This window comes from Symphalangus syndactylus, chromosome 21 (genome assembly GCF_028878055.3).
Source record: "Symphalangus syndactylus isolate Jambi chromosome 21, NHGRI_mSymSyn1-v2.1_pri, whole genome shotgun sequence".
Lineage (NCBI taxonomy): Eukaryota > Metazoa > Chordata > Mammalia > Primates > Hylobatidae > Symphalangus > Symphalangus syndactylus.
The window spans coordinates 35,045,087-35,066,326 of NC_072443.2; the positions used below are offsets into that span (position 1 = coordinate 35,045,087).

The 21,240-nt window shown below is 32.3% G+C and overlaps 1 protein-coding gene across 13 annotated transcripts in view; it reads left to right on the top strand.

Moving 5' to 3' along the window:
- The window catches only part of NECTIN3 (nectin cell adhesion molecule 3), a 129,806-nt gene that overhangs the window by 56,584 nt on the left and 51,982 nt on the right, over positions 1 to 21,240 (top strand). For 6 of the 13 annotated variants that reach the window (XR_010118631.1, XR_008653479.2, XR_008653480.2 and 3 more), the window contains exons 5-6: positions 9 to 160; positions 18,706 to 18,844. Coding sequence is in view for 9 of the 13 variants with exons in the window: in XM_063630649.1 (XP_063486719.1) it covers positions 9 to 160; positions 18,706 to 18,844 (291 nt within the window). In the remaining 4 variants the exon portion in view is untranslated. Of the gene's footprint in view, positions 1 to 8; positions 161 to 7,459; positions 9,204 to 18,705; positions 18,845 to 21,240 lie in introns of those variants that run through there. The other 7 variants (XM_055259316.2, XM_055259321.2, XM_055259318.2 and 4 more) reach the window with 2 other exon arrangements.

Below are 21,240 nucleotides of genomic sequence, written 5' to 3' on the forward strand. Positions count from 1 at the left end.
AAATCTAGGTTGGATGGACAATGGCCTGATGGTTTATTGGCTTCAGACAATACTCTTCATTTTGTCCATCCATTGACTTTCAATTATTCTGGTGTTTATATCTGTAAAGTGACCAATTCCCTTGGTCAAAGAAGTGACCAAAAAGTCATCTACATTTCAGGTAAGTTACTATCTGCTTGCAAAATGAGTTATTTAAAACATTTCTGAATAATCATAATAACAATATGATCCTAAGCAATAATTTATACTTGTAAAGATACAGATTCTTCAGTGTGAAGTTTTTCCAAATAATCTGAAAGGAATATGATAAAATAATCCTATCCTGAGATAGGTATGTAATGTGGCATCCTTTATTGAAATGTCAGAGTGTCTGTGCAATAAGTTTATTTATGTTTTGATGCCTTTACATATAGTTAATTTTTCAGTTCAACAGTACTATTTCTTTAATACATAGTATGACTTTCTAGATTCTTTTATCTTTACACTAAGAACAAATAGTGATTTTTTTCTTTTGCTTTGATGACCACTTTGTACACAGTTGTCTGGTAAATAAAATGGAATATTAAATTTGATGACTTGGCTTCTTAAATAGCATTGTTTCCCACTTAATATGGGACTATACCGTATTGTGTTATCGAGAGGTGAAATAGGAATGCTACTGAAAATGTGTTAATGAAATAAAATTTATGATGTTTTTTATTGTCCTTAAACTACTAATAGCTTAGATTTTTGACATTCTATTTGTTTCACTGAATATTTTTGTTAATTTGGCTGAGTATAAATTTTGGCATTCGTAAAATAGAGAGCTAAAAATACATCTTTTCCTGGTTGTGGCTGCAAGTAATAAATTATCAATAGAATGCTTATTTATAAAAATTCAATAAAATATTTTGAGTATCTCCTTACTGATTACAAGAATGTAGCAATCTCCCTGTCTAACAAGTGGAAAATTAAGAGGGAAAAGGAAGAGAACCTAAGAAACTCAGGTTTGTATGGTAATTATGGAATAAACAGTTAAGGGTTTTATCTTTGTTCAGATCTAAAACTAGATAAATTAGAGGTTTTGGCGAAATTTTGTGCTTGCTGAAGTGTTATATTCTCAGTCCTTGTGTGATCAAAGAAAAGTACCACTTTTTATATTGTCTTACAGCACTCACCACAGTTTTTAGTTGTATGCTCATTTCTTTGCTTATTATTTATCTTCACAATTCAGCAATTTGTGCTTGCTTTATTCACGACTGTATACTCAGCAGTAAGCATTGTGCCTGGCACATGATAGAGGTGCAAACTTTTTTTTTTTTTGCGTGACTCTAGAAAGAAGCTTAGAGCTGTATACATCCCTAGCCCTTTCTGCCAGTATCAGTGCTTTGGTGGAAATCTGTATTTTTTTTTTTCTTTTGAGACATGGTCTCGCTGTGTCACCCAGGCTGGAGTGAGTGCAGTGGTGTGATTTCAGCTCACTGCAACCTCTGCCTCCCAGGCTCAAGCAATCCTCCCACCTCAGCCTTCAGTAGCTGAAACTACAGGTACGCACCACCACGCCCAGCTAATTTTTGTATTTTTTGTAGAGACGGGGGTGGTCTCTCTCTGTTGTCCAGGTTGGTCTTGAACTTCTGAGCTCAAGTGGTCTGCCCACCTCGATCTCCTAAGGTGCTGGGATTACAAGCGTGAGCTACTGTGCCTGGCTGGAAATCTGAATGAGGTTACATGTTAGTATATTACTCTCTCTTTAGTTAGAGAATAAGCCAGGGAAATGCATAGTTAAAATATACTTAAGGACTGTTTACTTTGTTTCTGTTGTACAATTTGGTGTGGGATATTATTTGTAAACCTTAGACTCAATATATCTATGTAATCATTTAAATATCAAGGCTTGGCTGGGCGTGGTGGCTCACACCTGTAATCCCAGCACTTTGGGAGGCCAAGGTAGGTGGATCACCTGAGGTCAGGAGCTTGAGATCAGCCTGGCCACTATGGTGAAAACCTGTCTCTACTAAAAATACAAAAATTAGCCGGCATGGTGGTATGCGCCTGTGATCCCTGCTACTCAGGAGTCTAAGGCAGGAGAATCGCTTGAATCCGGGAGGCAGAGATTGCAGTGAGCCCAGATCGTGCCATGGACGACAGAGTGAAACTGTCTCAAAAAAAAAATTAATTAAAAATAAATAAATATCAAGGCTCATTTTGGACACTCTTGTATGTACTGATTTAATTGATAATATCCTAAATTTATACTCTTTTGTCATTCTGAGTCCAGTGTTCAGTACTCTTGACTTGTGTGTCCAATTGCCTATTAATGATCATTAACTCTATGTAGTAGTCTAATAGGTATTTACAACTTAACGTATTCAAAACCGAGGTCCTGATCTTTCTGTTGCTCCTTGATACCAAACATATTTCTGTACTCATCTTCCTTCTTTCAGTTACTGGTACTTCTTTCCTTACATTTGTTCAGGATACAACCCTTGGTAGTTATTCTTGATTTTGCTTTTTCTCTCACACCCCAGTTAATTCATTAACAAATCAGTGCCAGCTCTTCCATTATGTTAAATATAGAATCTTACCAGTTCTTCAACTCTTCTACTACTACTACTACACTAGTCTAAGCCATAAGCCACTCTTATTTCACTATTACAATAACCATTTAATCTCCCTACTTTTCCTGTGACCCCCCTCAGTTGGTCAGCAAATGAGCAGCTAGGGTAGTTCTTTTAAAGGACATGTCAGCTCATGTCACTCTTCTCCTCAAAACCTTCCATGGGCTTCCCATTTTACCCACAATGAAAACTAAATCCTTACAATGACTTACAAGGCTCTGTACATGCCCTCCTTCCAGATGATCTCTCTAATTTCATTTCTTACATGTTTTGCTCGTTGGCTGAGTCACTAGTGGACTCCTTGCTGTTCTTCAAACATAGCAGGCACATTCCTACCTCAGAGTCTTTTGCATTTGCTGTTTTCACTGCCTGGAATGCTTTTACCAGGTATCATCAGAGTTCTTTACCTCACTTCTTAAGGCCTTCACCTTCACCTTTTTCAGTGAGGTCTTCCTTCATGATTATATTTGAAATAAAATACCCTCCCTTCTCACCCCTTTGCTACTATTGGTCCCCTTCTTTTTCTCTTTAGCACATATTGCCATGTAACCCCATGTATTGCCATGTAAATATGTAAAATATTTACATATTTTATTGTTTTTATATGCTTGTCTGTTTTTACCCTCAGAACATAAGTCTAAACATAAAGCCTGCTTTAATTATTGCTATATTTCCATTATCTACAATGATGTTTAGCATATGATAGGCGTTCAGTACAGTTTTGTTGCATGAATGAATGAATTTGAGAATAAAACAATCAGGAATCAATTTACAAATCCAGAATCTGCTTTTATGCAACTTAACTCTTTAAAAAGGGAAATCAAATTTTGAGTAAATATGAACAAAATCACAGTTTCAAAGAAGTGGCGTTATATGAGATAAGGTTTTTTTTTTTTTTTTTTGGAGACAGAGCCTTGCTCTGTCGCCCAGGCTGGAGTACAGTGGCGCTATCTTGGCTCACTGCAACCTCTGCCTCCCAGATTCAAGCAGTTCTCCTGCCTCAGCCTCCCAAGTAGCTGAGACTACAGGCACACGCTGCCATGCTCGGCTAATTTTTTGTATTTTAGAAGAGACAGGGTTTCACTTGTTGCCCAGGCTGGTATTGAACTCCTGAGCTCAGACAATCCACCAGCCTCAGGCTCCCAGTGTGCTAGGATTACAGGTGTGAGCCACCATGCCCAGCAGAGAATTTTTTTTTTTTTTTTTTTTTTTTTTGAGACAGAGTCTTGCTGTGTCACCCAGGCTTGAGTGCAGTGGAGCGATCTCGGCTCACTGCAGGCTCCGCCTCCTGGGTTCACGCCACTCTCCTGCCTCAGCCTCCCAAGTAGCTGGGGCTATAGGCGGCTGCCACCATGCCCGGCTAATTTTTTGCATTTTTAGTAGAGATGTGGTTTCACCATATTAGCCAGGATGGTCTCGATCTCCTGACCTCATGATCCACCCGCCTCGGCCTCCCAAAGTGCTGGGATTACAGGCATGAGCCACCGCACCTGGCCGAAAATGTTTTTTTTTTTTTTTGGTAATCAGTAGTTAGACTTTACTTTTCTATCCAGAGTCTGTAATACAGCATACTATCCTGAGATTAGTTAACTCATTTAACAACTGCTTGGAGTATGTCAGGTATCCTAGGTATAATGCTGCCTTTCCAGAATGACTAGTAAAACCTAGTAGGCTTTTACAAGAGTGAGAAGCCATAATTCACAAAATAAATGACCAGTTAATCTTTTTCATTGTTACATGTACCCATTTTCCTCTAGAAAAAAATGTTACCTCAGTATTAAAATAGATATTTAAAAATTCGAGAAATTATTTTTAATATATGAAAAATAAATGCATCTTAGAACTAGAGATGAAAAGTTCTGCTTAGAACAGAATAAGCAACTCTGAGGGAAATTGTTCTTAATTTTGTTACACATTTTCCCACATTGATAAATGTAAGATTTTGGATAACAGGTTTTTGATTTAGGACTGCAATATTCAACCTCAGTTATTAAATTGTACTCTATTATATAATAGTAATACTCTCAAGAGGTATAGTAGCTCTTTGACTAGTACTTACTGACTACTGGAAATTGTTTTTTTCTGGTTTGCTTTTGATGTATACTTTTCCCTTAACTAATACCTGTTTCTTATCTTTAAATTTAGAAAAGCAAATTTTGATATGTTGAATAAGTTCCCCTATGTCTAAAACTCTTATTGCTGTGTAAAACTTGAATTTCAGGTCATATTGATTTTAGGATCCAAGTGTAGTATCAAACAAGAATTTGGTTACTTAGCAATCCTTAAACATTAAAATGCATTATTTCATATATTTAAACAACCCATGTGAAGTCTAAAAGAAAAATAAGCCAATTAATTTTTATGACACTAAAAATATACCCTAGAAGACTAAAATATGCCTTTTACGGGGCATTACATGACTGTTTTACGGTTTGGCAGAACTCATTAAAGGAAACTTAAAGTTCTTCATTTGAGTGAGAAGAACTGTAAAAGTCATTATATCCATTATATACTCATTTATCACACAGTCAGCAAAGAGTATGAAAAATAATATCTAACTGAAAAATGAGGAATACTTTTGGGAAGGATTTAAAATCATGATATGGTGATTAAAAATAGTCCTGCCTTATAATAATTGTGACTGTCACCGTAAATTAGAAAAGAGAAAAAATATTTTGCATGCATTGTCATATTTCCATTGCTTAAAATGCAAAATAATGAAGTATTAAATGGCCTCTCTTTCATGGAATGATATTACTAGTGAGGCTCAGTTATTTTTAACACTGATTAAGGAGTGGGATGGTGGGTTGAAACATTTCTAGAACCATCAACAAAAATAAGATTTTAATGTAATCCTTTTGGTTAGATTTTTCTCAAAGCCATATTTTGTTAAATCTGAGTGAAATGGACAATAGATGACCATTTGTGTTCATATAAGGAAATTTGCAAGTAGAAGTAGTAAATGTCAGGGTTTCATTATTTAGGATACTTGGTAAAAATGTGTCTTATTTGGTGAGAGCTCAAATATAGTCACTGTTCTGAAAAAAACTAGCATATAAAGAACGATGAAAAACTTTAAAACTCTACTGGCACAAAAGTATTTAAATTATAAATAATTAGATGATTTTTACTTTAAATATGCTGATGCCAGTTTATTATAATATTTTTTTCTTTGCGAATCACTATAAGGATGACATTCAATACATTAAAGTTGACTTTCCCGGTACTTCTGCTTCCTCAGAAAATACATGAATTGTCTTATTTAATTTTTAATCTATATTTTTAATGTTCTAATGCTGTGAAGTTGAATTATGTGAGACTTTACTACTTTTATACTAGACATGATCCTTCAATTCTACACTTGTTTTCTTGGGGTTGAATTAGTTCCATTAGTGAATGTTCTCATAAATTAAAACTTCTTTGATTCACTTAAATATACTCTGATAACTAATATTCTTCTCAAAGTACTTGACAGGGTTACCTGTTATAAATTTAAACTCATAGAAAATTAGTTACATTGTACTTACTAAATTTTATACTGTACTTGCTAAATTTTTACCACATTCTATACATACGGCATTCCGTGATGAAACCTGTTCAGTAAGTATTTTTCTTTAGCTTGTAATATTAGAATAACTTACCCCATGTAGATTTAGTATTTTTCTAACAATCATTTTTTAAAGCTCTATAAGTACCACTCATTTAAAAATTAATTATAGGAGATTACCATTTGGGTCATTTATTTCTTTCACTGTGAAGGCAACAATATTTTTAAACTTATCCTTTCTTCAAACTCTACAGTTTTGTGTTACATGACCTATAAATACTACTTAATTGATAATTAACCAGTCTTTAATGTTTGCTATTTATGTTTAGTTGCTTTTTAATATTACTGGCTATTTACTCTGTTATCTAATGTCAATACAGAGGTTCATTTGCATCTAATATTTAAGTATTATTAGAATGTTCTCTCTAAAATATTAGCTGTTCTTTTTGAGACTCCATTCTAAAGTAGTGACATTAAATTTTTCAGATATAGTTGAAGTTTTTAAATTTCTGAATGTTTAGGTAACTTGCCCATAGGGTGTTAGACATGGTGATGACATTTTTATTACTTTATATTTTTACTTCGTCTATTAGTTTCCTTTGGTAATAGCCTATCAGGCTAACATAAGTTTAAACATATGCTTTTTTATTTTTTTAAATTACTAAATAATAGCATTTACTATATATCTCCTCCCAAAAATTTTGAGCTTTTTTATTTAAAGAAAATATTTTTGAGAGAATTATTAAACCAACAGCTTATACTATGCCCACTTAACAAGAGTCTATAGTTTTTCATTCTTTTAAAGATATGCTCGCTCTTATAAAAATAAACCATATTATTAATGGGTAAAATGGATATTAAGGAAAACTTTAATTTTTTTATTCTTTTTATTTTCTTGAGCTACTGGCTAAAAATGTACATTTGAATTACTTGATTTACTTTTTTGTTATAGTAATTATTAAGCTTGCTATGTAATAGGACACTTAAGTAATACACTTCATTAAAAAAATAAAGACCTCTTTTCTGGAGTACAATATCACTCATAAACTTGGAATGGAAGAATTACAACATAGGTTTACACCATAGGTTTTATTCCTTTCTCTTTATTGGTAACTGACTAAATGTCAGTGTTGTTTTCTTTTTAAATAGATAAGTACCACTACATTCTAATCTTAATCAAATTAAGAATGAAAAACTATTGTTACTATGAATATATATTCATTAACTGTGCTGTCTTGTCAACTTGCTGCTGAATCAGCCTGCATTGACATTCTTTGCCTTTCTGTGTCTTCTCTATCTTTACTGTTTCCATTAGATCCTCCTACTACTACCACCCTTCAGCCTACAATTCAGTGGCATCCCTCAACTGCTGACATCGAGGATCTAGCAACAGAACCTAAAAAATTGCCCTTCCCATTGTCAACTTTGGCAACAATTAAGGATGACACAATTGCCACGATCATTGCTAGTGTAGTGGGTGGGGCTCTCTTCATAGTACTTGTAAGTGTTTTGGCTGGAATATTCTGCTATAGGAGAAGACGGACGTTTCGTGGAGACTACTTTGCCAAGAACTACATTCCACCATCAGATATGCAAAAAGAATCACAAATAGATGTTCTTCAACAAGATGAGCTTGATTCTTATCCAGACAGTGTAAAAAAAGAAAACAAAAATCCAGTGAACAATCTAATACGTAAAGACTATTTAGAAGAGCCTGAAAAAACTCAGTGGAACAATGTAGAAAATCTCAATAGGTTTGAAAGACCAATGGATTATTATGAAGATCTAAAAATGGGAATGAAGTTCGTCAGTGATGAACATTATGATGAAAACGAAGATGACTTAGTTTCACATGTAGATGGTTCCGTAATTTCCAGGAGGGAGTGGTATGTTTAGCAACCACTGAATGTGACTTAACTATGTACAATGTTCATTCACACTAGTTGATCATTTTCAGATTGTTCATACTTTTTCTTGAGGAAGAATAAGCTTTTTCAAGTTGATTTTCAAGCTTACTTTTTATATTCTAATCTGACAAATGAAAATGTAAAATCTGAGTTCAGTGTATCTAAGCTGCTTTACAATTTTTTTTCAATGCTGTACTACTGTCTCAAGATTTAAATTTTAATGCAGAGTACTTTATTGGTGTGAGGCACACAGGTAAGAAGAAATGTCAACATTAAATGTATGACTTATTTGGTACAAAAATTTTAAAAAAGGGAACTACCTTGACATTGTGTATTAAATGTTTACCTAAGACTATAATCTCAAGTATGATGTTTGTTTAACATATACCTCTCAAAATTTATCACCACTCAATGACACTGCATCAAAATTGACTATAAAAATAATTCAAGAAATATTTATATATATTTTTTAATATACAAAAAATATTTAGCCTGATGGAATGGCTTTCCTTTTCAAACATTATTTTCTAAGTTTCTATACAAATGAAATCTTTACCTCTGCATATTAATGAGCCTTGCCATAATTACTGTAGAGTGGCTTTTCAAAGATATTTTGTTGCACTAAAACTGTGGTAGTAAACTCAGTGAACATGTGTGGAAGAGCATAATTAGCTGGTCAATATTTTTGTCCAAAATACCTACAAGAGTAATAAAATACATACCTTTCAAACATGATAATTATTAGTTTTTTTTTCCTTTCTGGAACATGGATTTTGGTACATTAGCAGTAGCCTTATTTTAATGCTTTATGTCCTAAACATACTAATAGAAATGAAAAGACACAGAGAGCGCATTTCAGAATACTGAAGTACCAGTTTTAGAAATGAGACATTTCAGCCAACAATATAGAAAGAATTTTCTGGACCATCTTGTTTTAGTTATTTAATGTTGATGTTGTTCAAACGGGTAAAAATGTACAGAAAGAAAATTTTAGAGTAAACTTGGAAACATTGGATATAACTAGAAAAATCTAGATTATAGAATTAGTCTGTAACACTTGCTAATGGATATTGGCATTCATCTCCTTTTTCCTCCTAAGTGTATGTATGTATTTTAAGATTTCTGTTTTTACAATTAAAACTGGAAACATGAGGTTTTTTGTTTTTGTTTTTTACATAATTACATATATTCCTTCTGAATCATTTATCTTTTGAGAAACAAATGTTACCTAAACTTCAAATGTGCTTTTCGTTTGTGAGGTAATTAAATTGCTTCTACAGTGGAGGCTTACAAAATTATTATGACAACTATTTTGAAGCCGAAAGGATAGTTTTTCTATTGCTAAGTCATTTGAAAAAGTGACTATTTTGCCAGTGAAATGAAGTGGAAGTTAGTAGGAGAATTATAAATTAAATGTATTACTTTGTTAATAAAAAGGCAAAGTAGTAGGTACCTTTTAAACCCTCCCAACCAGCCCTTTCTCAATATTCATCAAATCTAAAACATTTAGGGGGCAAAATTCTAACATGTTCATGGTATCTTGCAAATAGTGAAAGCTTTATTCTGAAGGATTATAAGCTAGTTTTCTTCATTTTAACTAGCACTATTTTGTGGAAATTAGAAACCTCTTTTATTTCTCTTCCCAAAATTAATACTTATTATAAGACTGTAGTATCAGGTTAAGGATACAGTTAAATAAAGTTCACTTGTATCTTCTTACAAATGTCTGGGTTTTAATATGATTAATCACTTATATACAAATACTACAACTTTTTAGTGCAAGTTTTTGGAAGAAAACTTTTTGATAAAACACTGTGATTGATGTGACTTCATTTTTAATTTAAATGATGAGGTGGCCAGAAGAAAGATGGGTCTAAAATTTCTCCCCATGAAAGATGTAAAACTATGGCTTTTTTTTAAATCAAAATTTCATCCTTTAAAATAATGGTTTGAAATACTGTATGGATCTGAACAGAATAATCACATTTAGGATTCTATAGAAATCTCAACTGAGTATAATCTGAAGGAAATTAGCAATGTATTTTAAGAAATATATTTCAAAAATATAAATACTGATTATGAACTTCCTTTTATATTGTGGTTATGTGAGCAGTTGGGTTTTTTTTTTGTTTGTTTCTTTTGTGTTTGTTTGGTGGGAGAGGGTGACCTGGAAAGCCACAAGTGAGTATTTGACATATTCTGTATCCTTAATCCAATCACTTGGAAAACTAAAAGGTTTCTGTGTTGTAAGAATCTGATACTAGTGCTTAAGACTTTGGGAAGCATTGCACTGTTGTTTATTAGAACTTTATGTATATTTACTGTACATAGAGACTTACTTGAAAACATGAATTAAATAAACATATTGTTAAATTAGTTTTTGAATACCAGTGATATTCATAGCTATTTGACAGGTATATATGAAAATTCTACTATCATAAAAAAAACAAAGTATTTGTACTATTTTTGGCCATATTTATATTTATTTCTTTCATATGGTTTGAACTGTTTTAGCATTTTTGTAAATTCACTTGAGAGTTTTCTTTCATACTGGTTAAAATATTTCAATAATATAATGAAGATGAATGCAACTCTTATTTTTCTGCCATTTTTTATTAAAATACATTGAAACTAAAGTCGGCTAGGGGTTAATTTTAAAAGTGATATTTGAGAAGTGCTTTAGAGTTGAAAGATTTAGTATTTTACCATGTGCCTAGTAGGGTTCTATTTGCTAACTCTAATATTGAGGAAACTATTAAGGTTTTTCAGTAGGAAGTGTTGCTTCTAATAGCCATATGCAGGAAAGTCTTATAAGATAACCCACGGCTAAATATTTTGCATTAAGGAGCTGTAGGAGTACAGTGTATAAGCACAGAAATTGAGAGAAATATAGTCATTTTATATGTGAAAACATCTGATTTGTTTGTTTTTGATAAATACTGCTAAAACACAGTATATGAACAAGTAAGAAGTTTATGTATGAAAGTAATCAATGTAAAATATAAGAAAGGAATAAATGGTACCCATTTTGAATTTTTAATTCTAATAGGGGAGTAGGTTGTAGATTGAATTGTCCTTCCTGTTTACTTGTTAATTAGAAAATGCATCCTTCATAAACAGCTCCTTTCTCAAATTTTTCGTATATTGGGTTTGGGTTTGGGTTTTAGTTTGTACCAGCGCTAAGTTTTAGTTTTGTTGTGTTTGGTGTTTTTTTTGTTTTGTTTTTTTTCTTTTTTAACCAACCTGTGTATTAGGTGTTAGCCCCAATAGCCATGCATGAAATCTTTAAATAAAAGTTTAAAAAGTTCTTCAGAGGCATATTTCTGTAATAAGTTCATTGCTCTGTGTTGCCTTCTTTGTCTTCATATTTACTAAAGTGTGTGTGTATCCTAGTTTATTTTAATTATCAAAATGTAATTAATGATTTGTGGGAATCAGAAACCTGTTTTCTCTTCCTAAAACAAGACTGTAATATCAGATTGAGGATAGCTGGCATGTTGGCTACTATAAAATTTTTTCCTTTTTTTTTTCGTGGTGGGGTTTTTTTCTTCCACTTTTAAGTTCAGGGGTGCATGTACAGGTTTGTTACACAGGTAATGTGCCATGGTGGTTTACTACACAAACCTATCACCTAGGTATTAAGCCCAGCATGCATTAACTATAATGTTTGATTTTTAATTAACCATTTAATTCCCAATCATGAATTAACATTCTCCATAGTTATAAATTATCTTATCTCTGTAGCCCTAGCTGTTAAAACCCATTTTAGATGTTTTTGCTATTACTTTGGCATCAGCCAAATTTTATATATTGGCTTTCAATTTGGAATTAACACATTTCATAAGGTATTTCTTAAGTTGACATTTAGTGTTTTTTACTTACTACTTTTTGTGAGCTACTTTGATTAGAAATGCCATTGCTTTGAATTGTTTATAATCACCTTGTGATGCATCACTTTGTTTCTCATTTCTGGCTTTTTAAATTGTATTTTTTAAACTATTTTTGACCAGGGTTTTTCTTTGATAATACACAGTTAGACTGGGTTGTTTTGTTCCCTTCTTGGTATCCCAATAATAAAAATTCATGCATGAAACAGTCTTTGAGGGGTTTGCACAGTAAACCAACTTTCATCTGTTTTTTAAAATGCTTTCTGTTTATATATTTCTGGGTTTTTTTTCTGTTATAGTCCAGTCATCTGCTTTTTTGTAAAGTACATATATACTTTGACTTGACACTTTGACTTGAGTAGTGTTAGGTTTTTATCAAGAGCTTGAAACCAAAATTGTTTACAAAAGTTTTGCCTTGTATTCCCTTAGGTATCATTTATTTTCTTGAACCTTCGTGACAGTTATGTTTATTTCAATTTAGAAGGATAAAATGTGATTCAGTTTTGGGATATATCTTGTTTCATTTGCCTTTTAATAGCTGCTGTTTTTTCTGGCTGGTTGCTAATGAAGCTGATTGAAAGTGACCTTTTAGAGTAATGACCTTTTAGAGCAATAACTTTAAAATGTAATCTTCAAAACATGAGAATAGTTTTAGAGCCTCATTTCCTTATGTGCATAATATTGCTACATAGACATGATATGCAAGTTGTACAGTCTCAATTATGAGAAATATCCCAGGGAAAACCTGATTGTAAAGTGACAGTTCTATCTAAAAGCCAAAGGTAGGATCTAGGTGACTTGGCCTTTCTTAAAACAACAACAACAACAACAACAAACTTCTTATTATGGAAAATTATACAAAAATAGGACAGAATAATGAAATGGACCTCCATGTACTAGCTTCAGTTATCATCAATTCCTGGTCAGTCTTACTCCATTTAGACCCCTACCTACATAATCCCTCTTGATATTACTTCATCTGTAAATAAATCAGTATATAGCTCTGAAAAATAAAGACCATTTTAAAAAGTAACCACAGTATCATTATTACACCAAAATTAATAATAATTCCCTAACATTCTGTCAAGTGAGCATTCAAATTTCTAATCATATGTATTTTGCAGTTTTAATCAGGTTTTCCAAATATGATCCATTCATGTGATTGCTAGAAATAGCTTTTACTCTGTTTGCCCCCCACCCCATTTTCCTTTGTAATTTATTTCTTAAAGAAACTGCTTCATTTGTTCTAAATTTTTCCAGTTTAAATTCTGCCATTTGCATCCCACATACATCCCTCTGTATTTTCTGTAAATTGGTAGTGAGATCTAGAGCCTTGGTTAGATTGAGGTTTAATTTGAGGGCAAGATTACATCATATGTAAGTGGTGCTATGTGTTTCCATCAGAAAGCATATAATGCCTACTTTTTTGTGTGTGATATTAGCTGCCATTTGGTGCTCGATGCCTAGATCTATTAGCCCTGTTCTTTTACCATATCATCATATACCTAGATGTCTGAATAATTGTCATGCTGCTTCCTATCAACTTTATCTATCAATAACCTCACATCTTCTTCTGGTTTTTCTTTTCTCCAGATCAGTGAAAACTCCTTTAGGTGTACCTCCCAGTTCAAAATTAAGTCTGTACTCCCATTATACATGTGCTACTACAGCAGTTGGCTACATGCATTATAAAATATTCAAAAATGGAAATTTTAGCTATCTGATAGTATATTTAACATGTTAATTTTTTCTCACTAAAACTAAGACTTGGGGAAACAATATGATTGCATTTCATTTTAAAAGTTAACTTTTTTATTACTAAAACATTTTTGGTAAAACTACATGATTGAATGTTCTTCATGCATTTTTTATTTTCAATTTTATACTTTTTGATTCAGTGATTGAAAGGTCTGATATCATGGTCAGTGCATGTTGATACTTGGTTTTTAGATGTGATAACTAAAATGCCACCTCTCAAAAACAAAAATTCAAATGGAAGAAGTAGATTGTTTGGATGTTAACAGTTTTCATCCCAACCACTATTTTTAGAGTTTATATTCTAGATATTTGGTTGTTCAATGTCTTGCTAATCAATAACTTCTCCTTCACATTAGCTACTGTTTCAGCACATTACAGGTTTAGTGTGAGGTTTATTGTTAATGAGTAAATGTAAATATATTTTAACTGGTCTGCTGATGCATTTGATCTTTTTTTTTGGTTGACTTGTTATATCTGGTTAGATTGCCATGCAAATTTTACTTCATACTGTAGCTGATAAAATTTGTGTATTAAGAGTAAGATATTTGTATTGCCAGTTATTAGTACTGGTATTATTAGTGTTATGTGGGTTTTTTTGCCAATTATTTGCAGGAATGATACTACGAATAAACGCTTACTAGTATATAACATGTGGATTAGCACTGATATCTCCACAGAGTCCATGTGTCTTAGCTATTTACCTGTCACATGCGACACTCATACAATTCTTCCTTTACATTTTTGACTACTGGTTAAATCTAGATAAGTTATTAGTTCACTCAGCTGAGCTCTCATAAATCGTGTCACAAGATGTGAAGGAACAACCAAGTGAAGGGCTCTCTACTTAATTTTCTTCTGGAACTATCCCATTTCACTCTCCCCATAGATACAGTGGGTGCTCTGTGTGGCAGGAAAACACCTGATACTTGGACAAGGGGAGCAACCAGTGCCAATCCATGTATTATATACTAGTAAACAGTTATTTCCATGAAATGTCTTTTTTAAAGATAAGTGGTAATATTTCTATACTTCCTGGATGACATATATTTCATGGATTCTTTGACTCTACTTTGGGGATTTTGCTCTTTATTACCACGTAAAATTTATCCCTGCATTCCTGGCACTTAGCACAAGGCCTGACACATACTAGGTGCCTGGGGTAATTCTTTGAATGAGAGGCTGAGGAGACTGACCTGATCCAAATGGAGCACTTTAATAAAAAAGTAGTGAGACATAAATGTTCAGATGGATATAAAAGCTAATAAGTCATATTGAGAAAATAAACATTAAAGGGGCTATTACAAATGAAGAATGGGATTATTTATGGGGAAAAATTGGTAATACAATAATACATAGTATGGGAGCAAATCAAAGGTGGGAAGATAACTTTGTAGGGGGCCAACACATAAAACCTGTGATGTCATCACTAAGTTTTGTCAAAGGTCCTGAAGAGAAAAAATAGGGCATGTCTCAGTTTTAGATGTGAATTAGGTGTACACATATGTTTCAATAGCTTTACTTTAAAAATTATTTGTTTTTGAATGATAAAAATACTTCAATTTATTATTTATAATATTTTTGCACTTTTTTTCCAAAAAGTAATGAAAGTCATTTCTTATATCCATATTTTTTTTTTTATTGGTTGGTAATTAGTAGATTTTTAGACATTCTTCCCCAGAAGACATGTGCATGGTATCTTTTAATTAGGTGTGGCAGTATACTCTTGTTGTGTTGGAGAATGCTCTTTTTCTATTTTTGGAGGTAAGTTTCCAGTGAATATGCGTTACCATTACTACTGTGATAACAGCAAGCTGGTCTTTTTTTAGAAATGCATGCACCAGTCTTTTAGTGGTAAATATTTTATAAGTTTTGTCTTGTTTTCTGCCTCTTGTAAGCATATATTGCTCTTAGTAGAACATCTCCTTAGGTCGATGGTAATGTTTCATGTCATTCATTCAGTAAACTACCTTAGTGTTTAAAAATGCCATGTTTATACATTTGGTCACTTAATTTTTTTCCTCTGTAGTGGCTTTATTGGGATATAGAGTCTATGTAGTATGTATGTGTTTATTTGGGTTGGGAAAGGGGAAACAGGTTGAGGCTAAATTCTCAATTTTCGTCAGAATACTTGTTTATTTGGGCTGGGATATGTGCGAAACGGTGTTGGGGCTAAATTACCAATTTTCATCAAAATGCTTGACTTGAATGCAAAAGATTCGAGCTCATCCTTTGCTTTCATACTGGTTTTCATCAACTGTTAATACCCTTAAATTGTTAACCCCTTAAGTACTTACCTCTTTTTTTCTCAATTAGAATCAGAAAAGAAAACATGAAATATATCCCACATGCATATTTAGCATAATCAATTGACCTACATAAAGTAGGTCATCTAGTGGGGAAATAGATTCATACCTAGTTTTTCCTCCATTTGCTCATTTCAGCAGCTACCAGCCTATTCTAATACTACAAAGAGGTATGGGAGAAAGAGGATACGTATGATAAAGAATGAATGGAACCAGGTGAAATGAAGATGTCCAAATTAAGATAGAAGGAAGTGTTGTGATATACATATAGTCAACTCTCATAGAATCCTAGAGCTAGAAATTATAAGACTAGTGTGACAAAATTGGATAGATTGTAATTAAAATGTTTAAGAAATAATATATATTTAGACAAGCATTACTTCCAGATACCAAAATAGTATCTATTTAAAGTTGGAAATTAAGAGATTAAAAGTCTACATTATGTGGTTTTATTACAGAGCACTACCAAACCTCAGATTATTGTTGAAGTTAAAGGCTTTCTTAGAGGAGATGTATAGTTTGTTAAAAAATTTATAATGATCTCTAGATTGAGAATCTTAATTTAGCCCCACTCAAAGAGTAACATGAACTTTCAAAAGTAATTTTGAAAAAAAATCCTTACAGTATTAACATTGTCATCAAAATAAGAAGAAAAATTTAAATTCTGTACAGTGGGGCAAACATGAAAGGTCATCTTCAGCAAAATAAAAATTTCCAAGAGAGGAAGACCTTTAGAATAATTGGTGTGGAGTAAATAACATACTTGACAATTAGTATTTTTTATTTGTGCCACTGACTAGAGATGCATGACCTTGGTCAAATTGCATAAACTTAATAGTTTCAACTGGCCTATTATTAAGGATTGAGTAGGACCATCTACTTTATGGCTGTGTTCAGTGGTCAAAGCTATAATCTGTATGGTGGGGAAAATGATAATACAGATTATCCATAAGTCATCCCAAATCTATCTCACATTTACAAGTGCAGAATGATATTTGGCTGTACTGAGTTTCAAATTTTTTTTTTCATCTAGTATATATTCAAATGGAGATAGATTAGAAAATTGAGCAACAATAGATAAACCAGGCTGGTATTAGCAAATGAAGGTCACCATGAATGACTGAGCTATAATGTTTCGGAATCTTCATTGGAAACGTTATTGAAATGAGTGACTTGCACTTACTGGTTGTAAGATTTTTATTTCAAAATGAGCTAAACAAAATGAGCTATTAATAAACTCAGGATTGTTAGTATTCTAAAGACATTTTTATAATTTGAAAGAAAGTAAAACATTCTTTTTGGCAATCTAAACTACCATGTTACCCACATTTAAATAAAAACAGAATTGCAAAATACTTATAAATATGTATTTATATGGGAATACTATCATGGTAAGTAGGTGAAACATATTTCAAAACCAATAGTGCTAATTCTGTAACTTTGCCGTGTCTGGGTCCCAACAATTATTGCAGTTATTTAAGAGTATATGTGAAGATTATGTCAATTTAAGTAAAACTGAGACCTCTTCATTAGTCTGCATTACATATGTTAACAAAAACATTCTCTTCCAACAAGGGGTAATAGTGGAGGCTTCTACCCTGCTCCAACCTAACTTTATTTCTCTCTGTGTTCTCTACTATTCATTGATTGAATGGTCTTGGCAGATTATTTAACTTCAGAACTGCAATATCTTTATCTATAGAATGTTATCTCAGTATCTTTTTTTATTGGTAAGAAAGACAAAAACAAAATCAGATGTGTGAAGGAACTTTGTAATTCACAAATTCCACAAAATTTAGTTACTGGATTTAATATAGCTGAAATTGTCAAAGTAATACACGTAAAGATTGTTTTGTTACATTCCTTAATACTTAACATTTGAAAATATGTAGTACTTGTAATAGTTTTAGTACATTCCCTTATTTGGGAGTTCATAAAATTGTGATTGAATTTTTTGGAAAAATGTGAAATGCTAACAGCCAAATATGTTTTTTAAATCCTTTCTTAAAAAATTGTGGTGCAGTGTTGGAAAGAGAAGTTGGTATTCAGAAATGACATATGTCTATGGCCAGGAGATAGGAAGAATTTCTATTTAAATGTTGTAGTAGAGAAGCTATTTTTAGTGCACTTTGTATTAAATGTGCATGAATTAAGGGAAATTTTGTGCAAGTCTTGTTTTAATATTAATATTTAAAAATATTTTTCAAATTTTACAGTGTCCAATGTCAATGTTTTTTTGATCTGGGATATTTTCTGTTTTTCGCCTGAAGTTTTTCAATTTTGTTAATAGATTTTTTTATTTTAATAGAATAAAAGTGCTAAATGTCTGTATTACTGGTCATTTATATTAGAGAATACTGATTTTTAAAATTACCTTTTAGAGTACAAACTTAAAATTACTTTCACCTTTTTCTCTCTCTTCTTCTCCAGATACTCTTTACATATCGAGAATATATTCTCTTGGTGATGTTTGGGGATATTTACATAATTTTTTAAAAGTTAAGCTGAGGTATTAAAGTAATATAAGAAAGAACGAAGGGTTTTAGCATAATGCCACTAAACCTAATGAATGAAATTTGGGGTCCTCTAACCTGGCTCTTGGATAACATACTTCAGTCAAATAGTTTGCACATTGTAGAAAAGGTATGCAATTTCAAGAATTATTTTTAAGATTATTTGAAAAGCCTAATTTTTGTTACTTTACAGATGTTCCGTTTAAGCAGACCTCTTCCATAGCTGTAGCTGGAGCAGTAATTGGAGCTGTTCTTGCCCTTTTCATCATTGCTATCTTTGTGACTGTGCTGCTGACTCCTCGAAAAAAGAGACCATCCTATCTTGACAAAGTGTAGGTAACTTTTTTCCTTTGTTCAACTGTGATTATCAGTATGTGTCAATCTTTGTGTTTACCTTTACAGCTCCTCATAAAGAACTTAAAGGATAGAAGTAAGGATAATGTTAGGCCTTTGTTAGATGACCCTGGTTTCATCAGAATATCTCAAACTATATCTTGGTAAATGAACATTGTCAAGGGGCTTCTAGAGGTATAGAACAGCTTTACATGTTTCACCTAGAGCGTATTAGACACCTTTCTAAAGAGTAACATAGTAATACTTTATATCGTCCTGCCTTCTGAATAGGCCTTTCGTGTAGGCCTTTCATGAAGTGGTAACCGAAAGACATATAAAAATATCTTTGAAGTTTTAATGGCTTCTTCTTATTGTATATGCATGTCTTATGTATAGATATAACTGAACTATCAAGTTATTAAATACATTGAGTTTTAAAAATTTTTTCTTAAGAAAAATGCTTTTTTTTGGTGACTTATAAAATATACATCTTCTTATTTAAAGAATAAGCAATATTTTTGACCTAGTCATTGAGATAGTGTTGTAAGGCAGAAATTGCACCTTGCTGTAGAATCAGATGACCAGTGTCTCAGTTCTCTTCATTCTATCAACAGCTTTGTTGCTTCATCTGAGAAATATGAATAATGCTCTTCCTACTTACCTCACATGGTTGAGATGATAGTAGAATAAGATAATATTTTATAAACTGTGAAGCTCTTTACAAACGGCATTATTTCTTATGTGGTTTATTAATGTTTTTATGTTAGGACATAAGGTTGACTTTTTTTTTTTTTTTTTTTACTGGATAGATTTCTTTTCTTTCTTTTTTTTTAATGAGAAAACCCCAGAAATTCTGGATTTTATTTATTTATTTATTATAAAGTTATTTATTTATTATTATGTATTTATTATTTTATTTTATTATTATACTTTAAGTTTTTGTGCACAACATGCAGGTTTGTTACATACGTATACATGTGCCATGTTTTGTGCTGCACCCATTAACTCGTCATTTAGCATTAGGCATATCTCCTAATGCTATCCCTCCCCCCTTCCCCCACCCCACAACAGTCCCCGGTGGGGTGTGTGATGTTCCCCTTCCTGTGTCCATGTGTTCTCATTGTTCGATTCCCATCTCTGAGTGAGAACACGCGGTGCTTGTCTTTTTGTCCTTGCGATACTTTTTGAAAATGTTGGTTTCCAGCTTCATCCACGTCCCTACAAAGGAGATGAACTCATCATTTTTTATGGCTGCATAGTATTCCATGTTGTATATGTGCCACATTTTCTTTTTTTCTTTTTTGCAAATTTTTTTTTTTTAATTACACTTTAGGTTTTAGGGTACATGTGCACAATGTGCAGGTTTCAAAGAATATAGTTCTTCTGTCTTCATAAATGCTTCGTATATGTCTTTGCTTCTCTAATTTGGCACAATTATAGCACTAGTCTTTGTATCAAAGACACTTGTGTGTCAGTTACAGCTCTGTCATGATCAAATTAGTACAATGAGCATGAACAAGTACTTTATCTCAATGAGCCTCATTTTTCTCACCTAAATGGCCTGTGGCACCTTGGAGCTAGAAATTTGCTGTGATTTTTGTTAGATAAGAAAAAACAATTATTTTAAATAAAGGATGATAAAATGCTCTTTCAGTATAATACTTGTGGGACTGGAGTGCTTCAGTCTTTCAAGAGTGACTAGCATGTGGTTAACTTAATTCCCAGATTATCTTGGCTTTTCTATAATTTCAAAAACATAATTTACTGGTAGGTTAACAAATTAATGTAACCATTTTATTTATCATTTAAGTTTTAATCATTTAAAATACTAATTTATGCTCATTGAGACATTATTAGACCACAGAGAATTTATTACTTCAGGATCTGTAGCTTTCATTCCCTTTATCCTTTAATATAGATAACTTTTTGATTTTCTAAGCACAAGTACTGAAAATGTTATCTGTGATCTTCAAAAGCATGAGACTATATTTATAAAATTTTGTAAAATGCAGAGAGCTATAAGGTATATTAAAACCTATCTTTGTTATGAGTAAACAATATTTAAAATATATGAAAATGTTGATTTTCTGATAGCTCATGTAACTTTGGAAAAAATAAATGTGTTCCCTAAAAATGTAATGGTTATTTTGTTTATTTCAGATGGCAAGATTTATAATGGTCTGTAGGTTGAAAATATTAATTGGTGAATATTGTAAGAGTGACTAGAGCTTTTGAAAATCAGTTTTGGAAGTATTTCTAAAATACAGTGTAAACATTTCTCATGACACTTTGGAGGAAAGTGTAGTGAGACTCTAAAATGTTGGTAGACATAGTCAAATATTAAAACATGCACTGAAGTCAAGTCATATACTGGATTACTTAATTTCGATTCTTC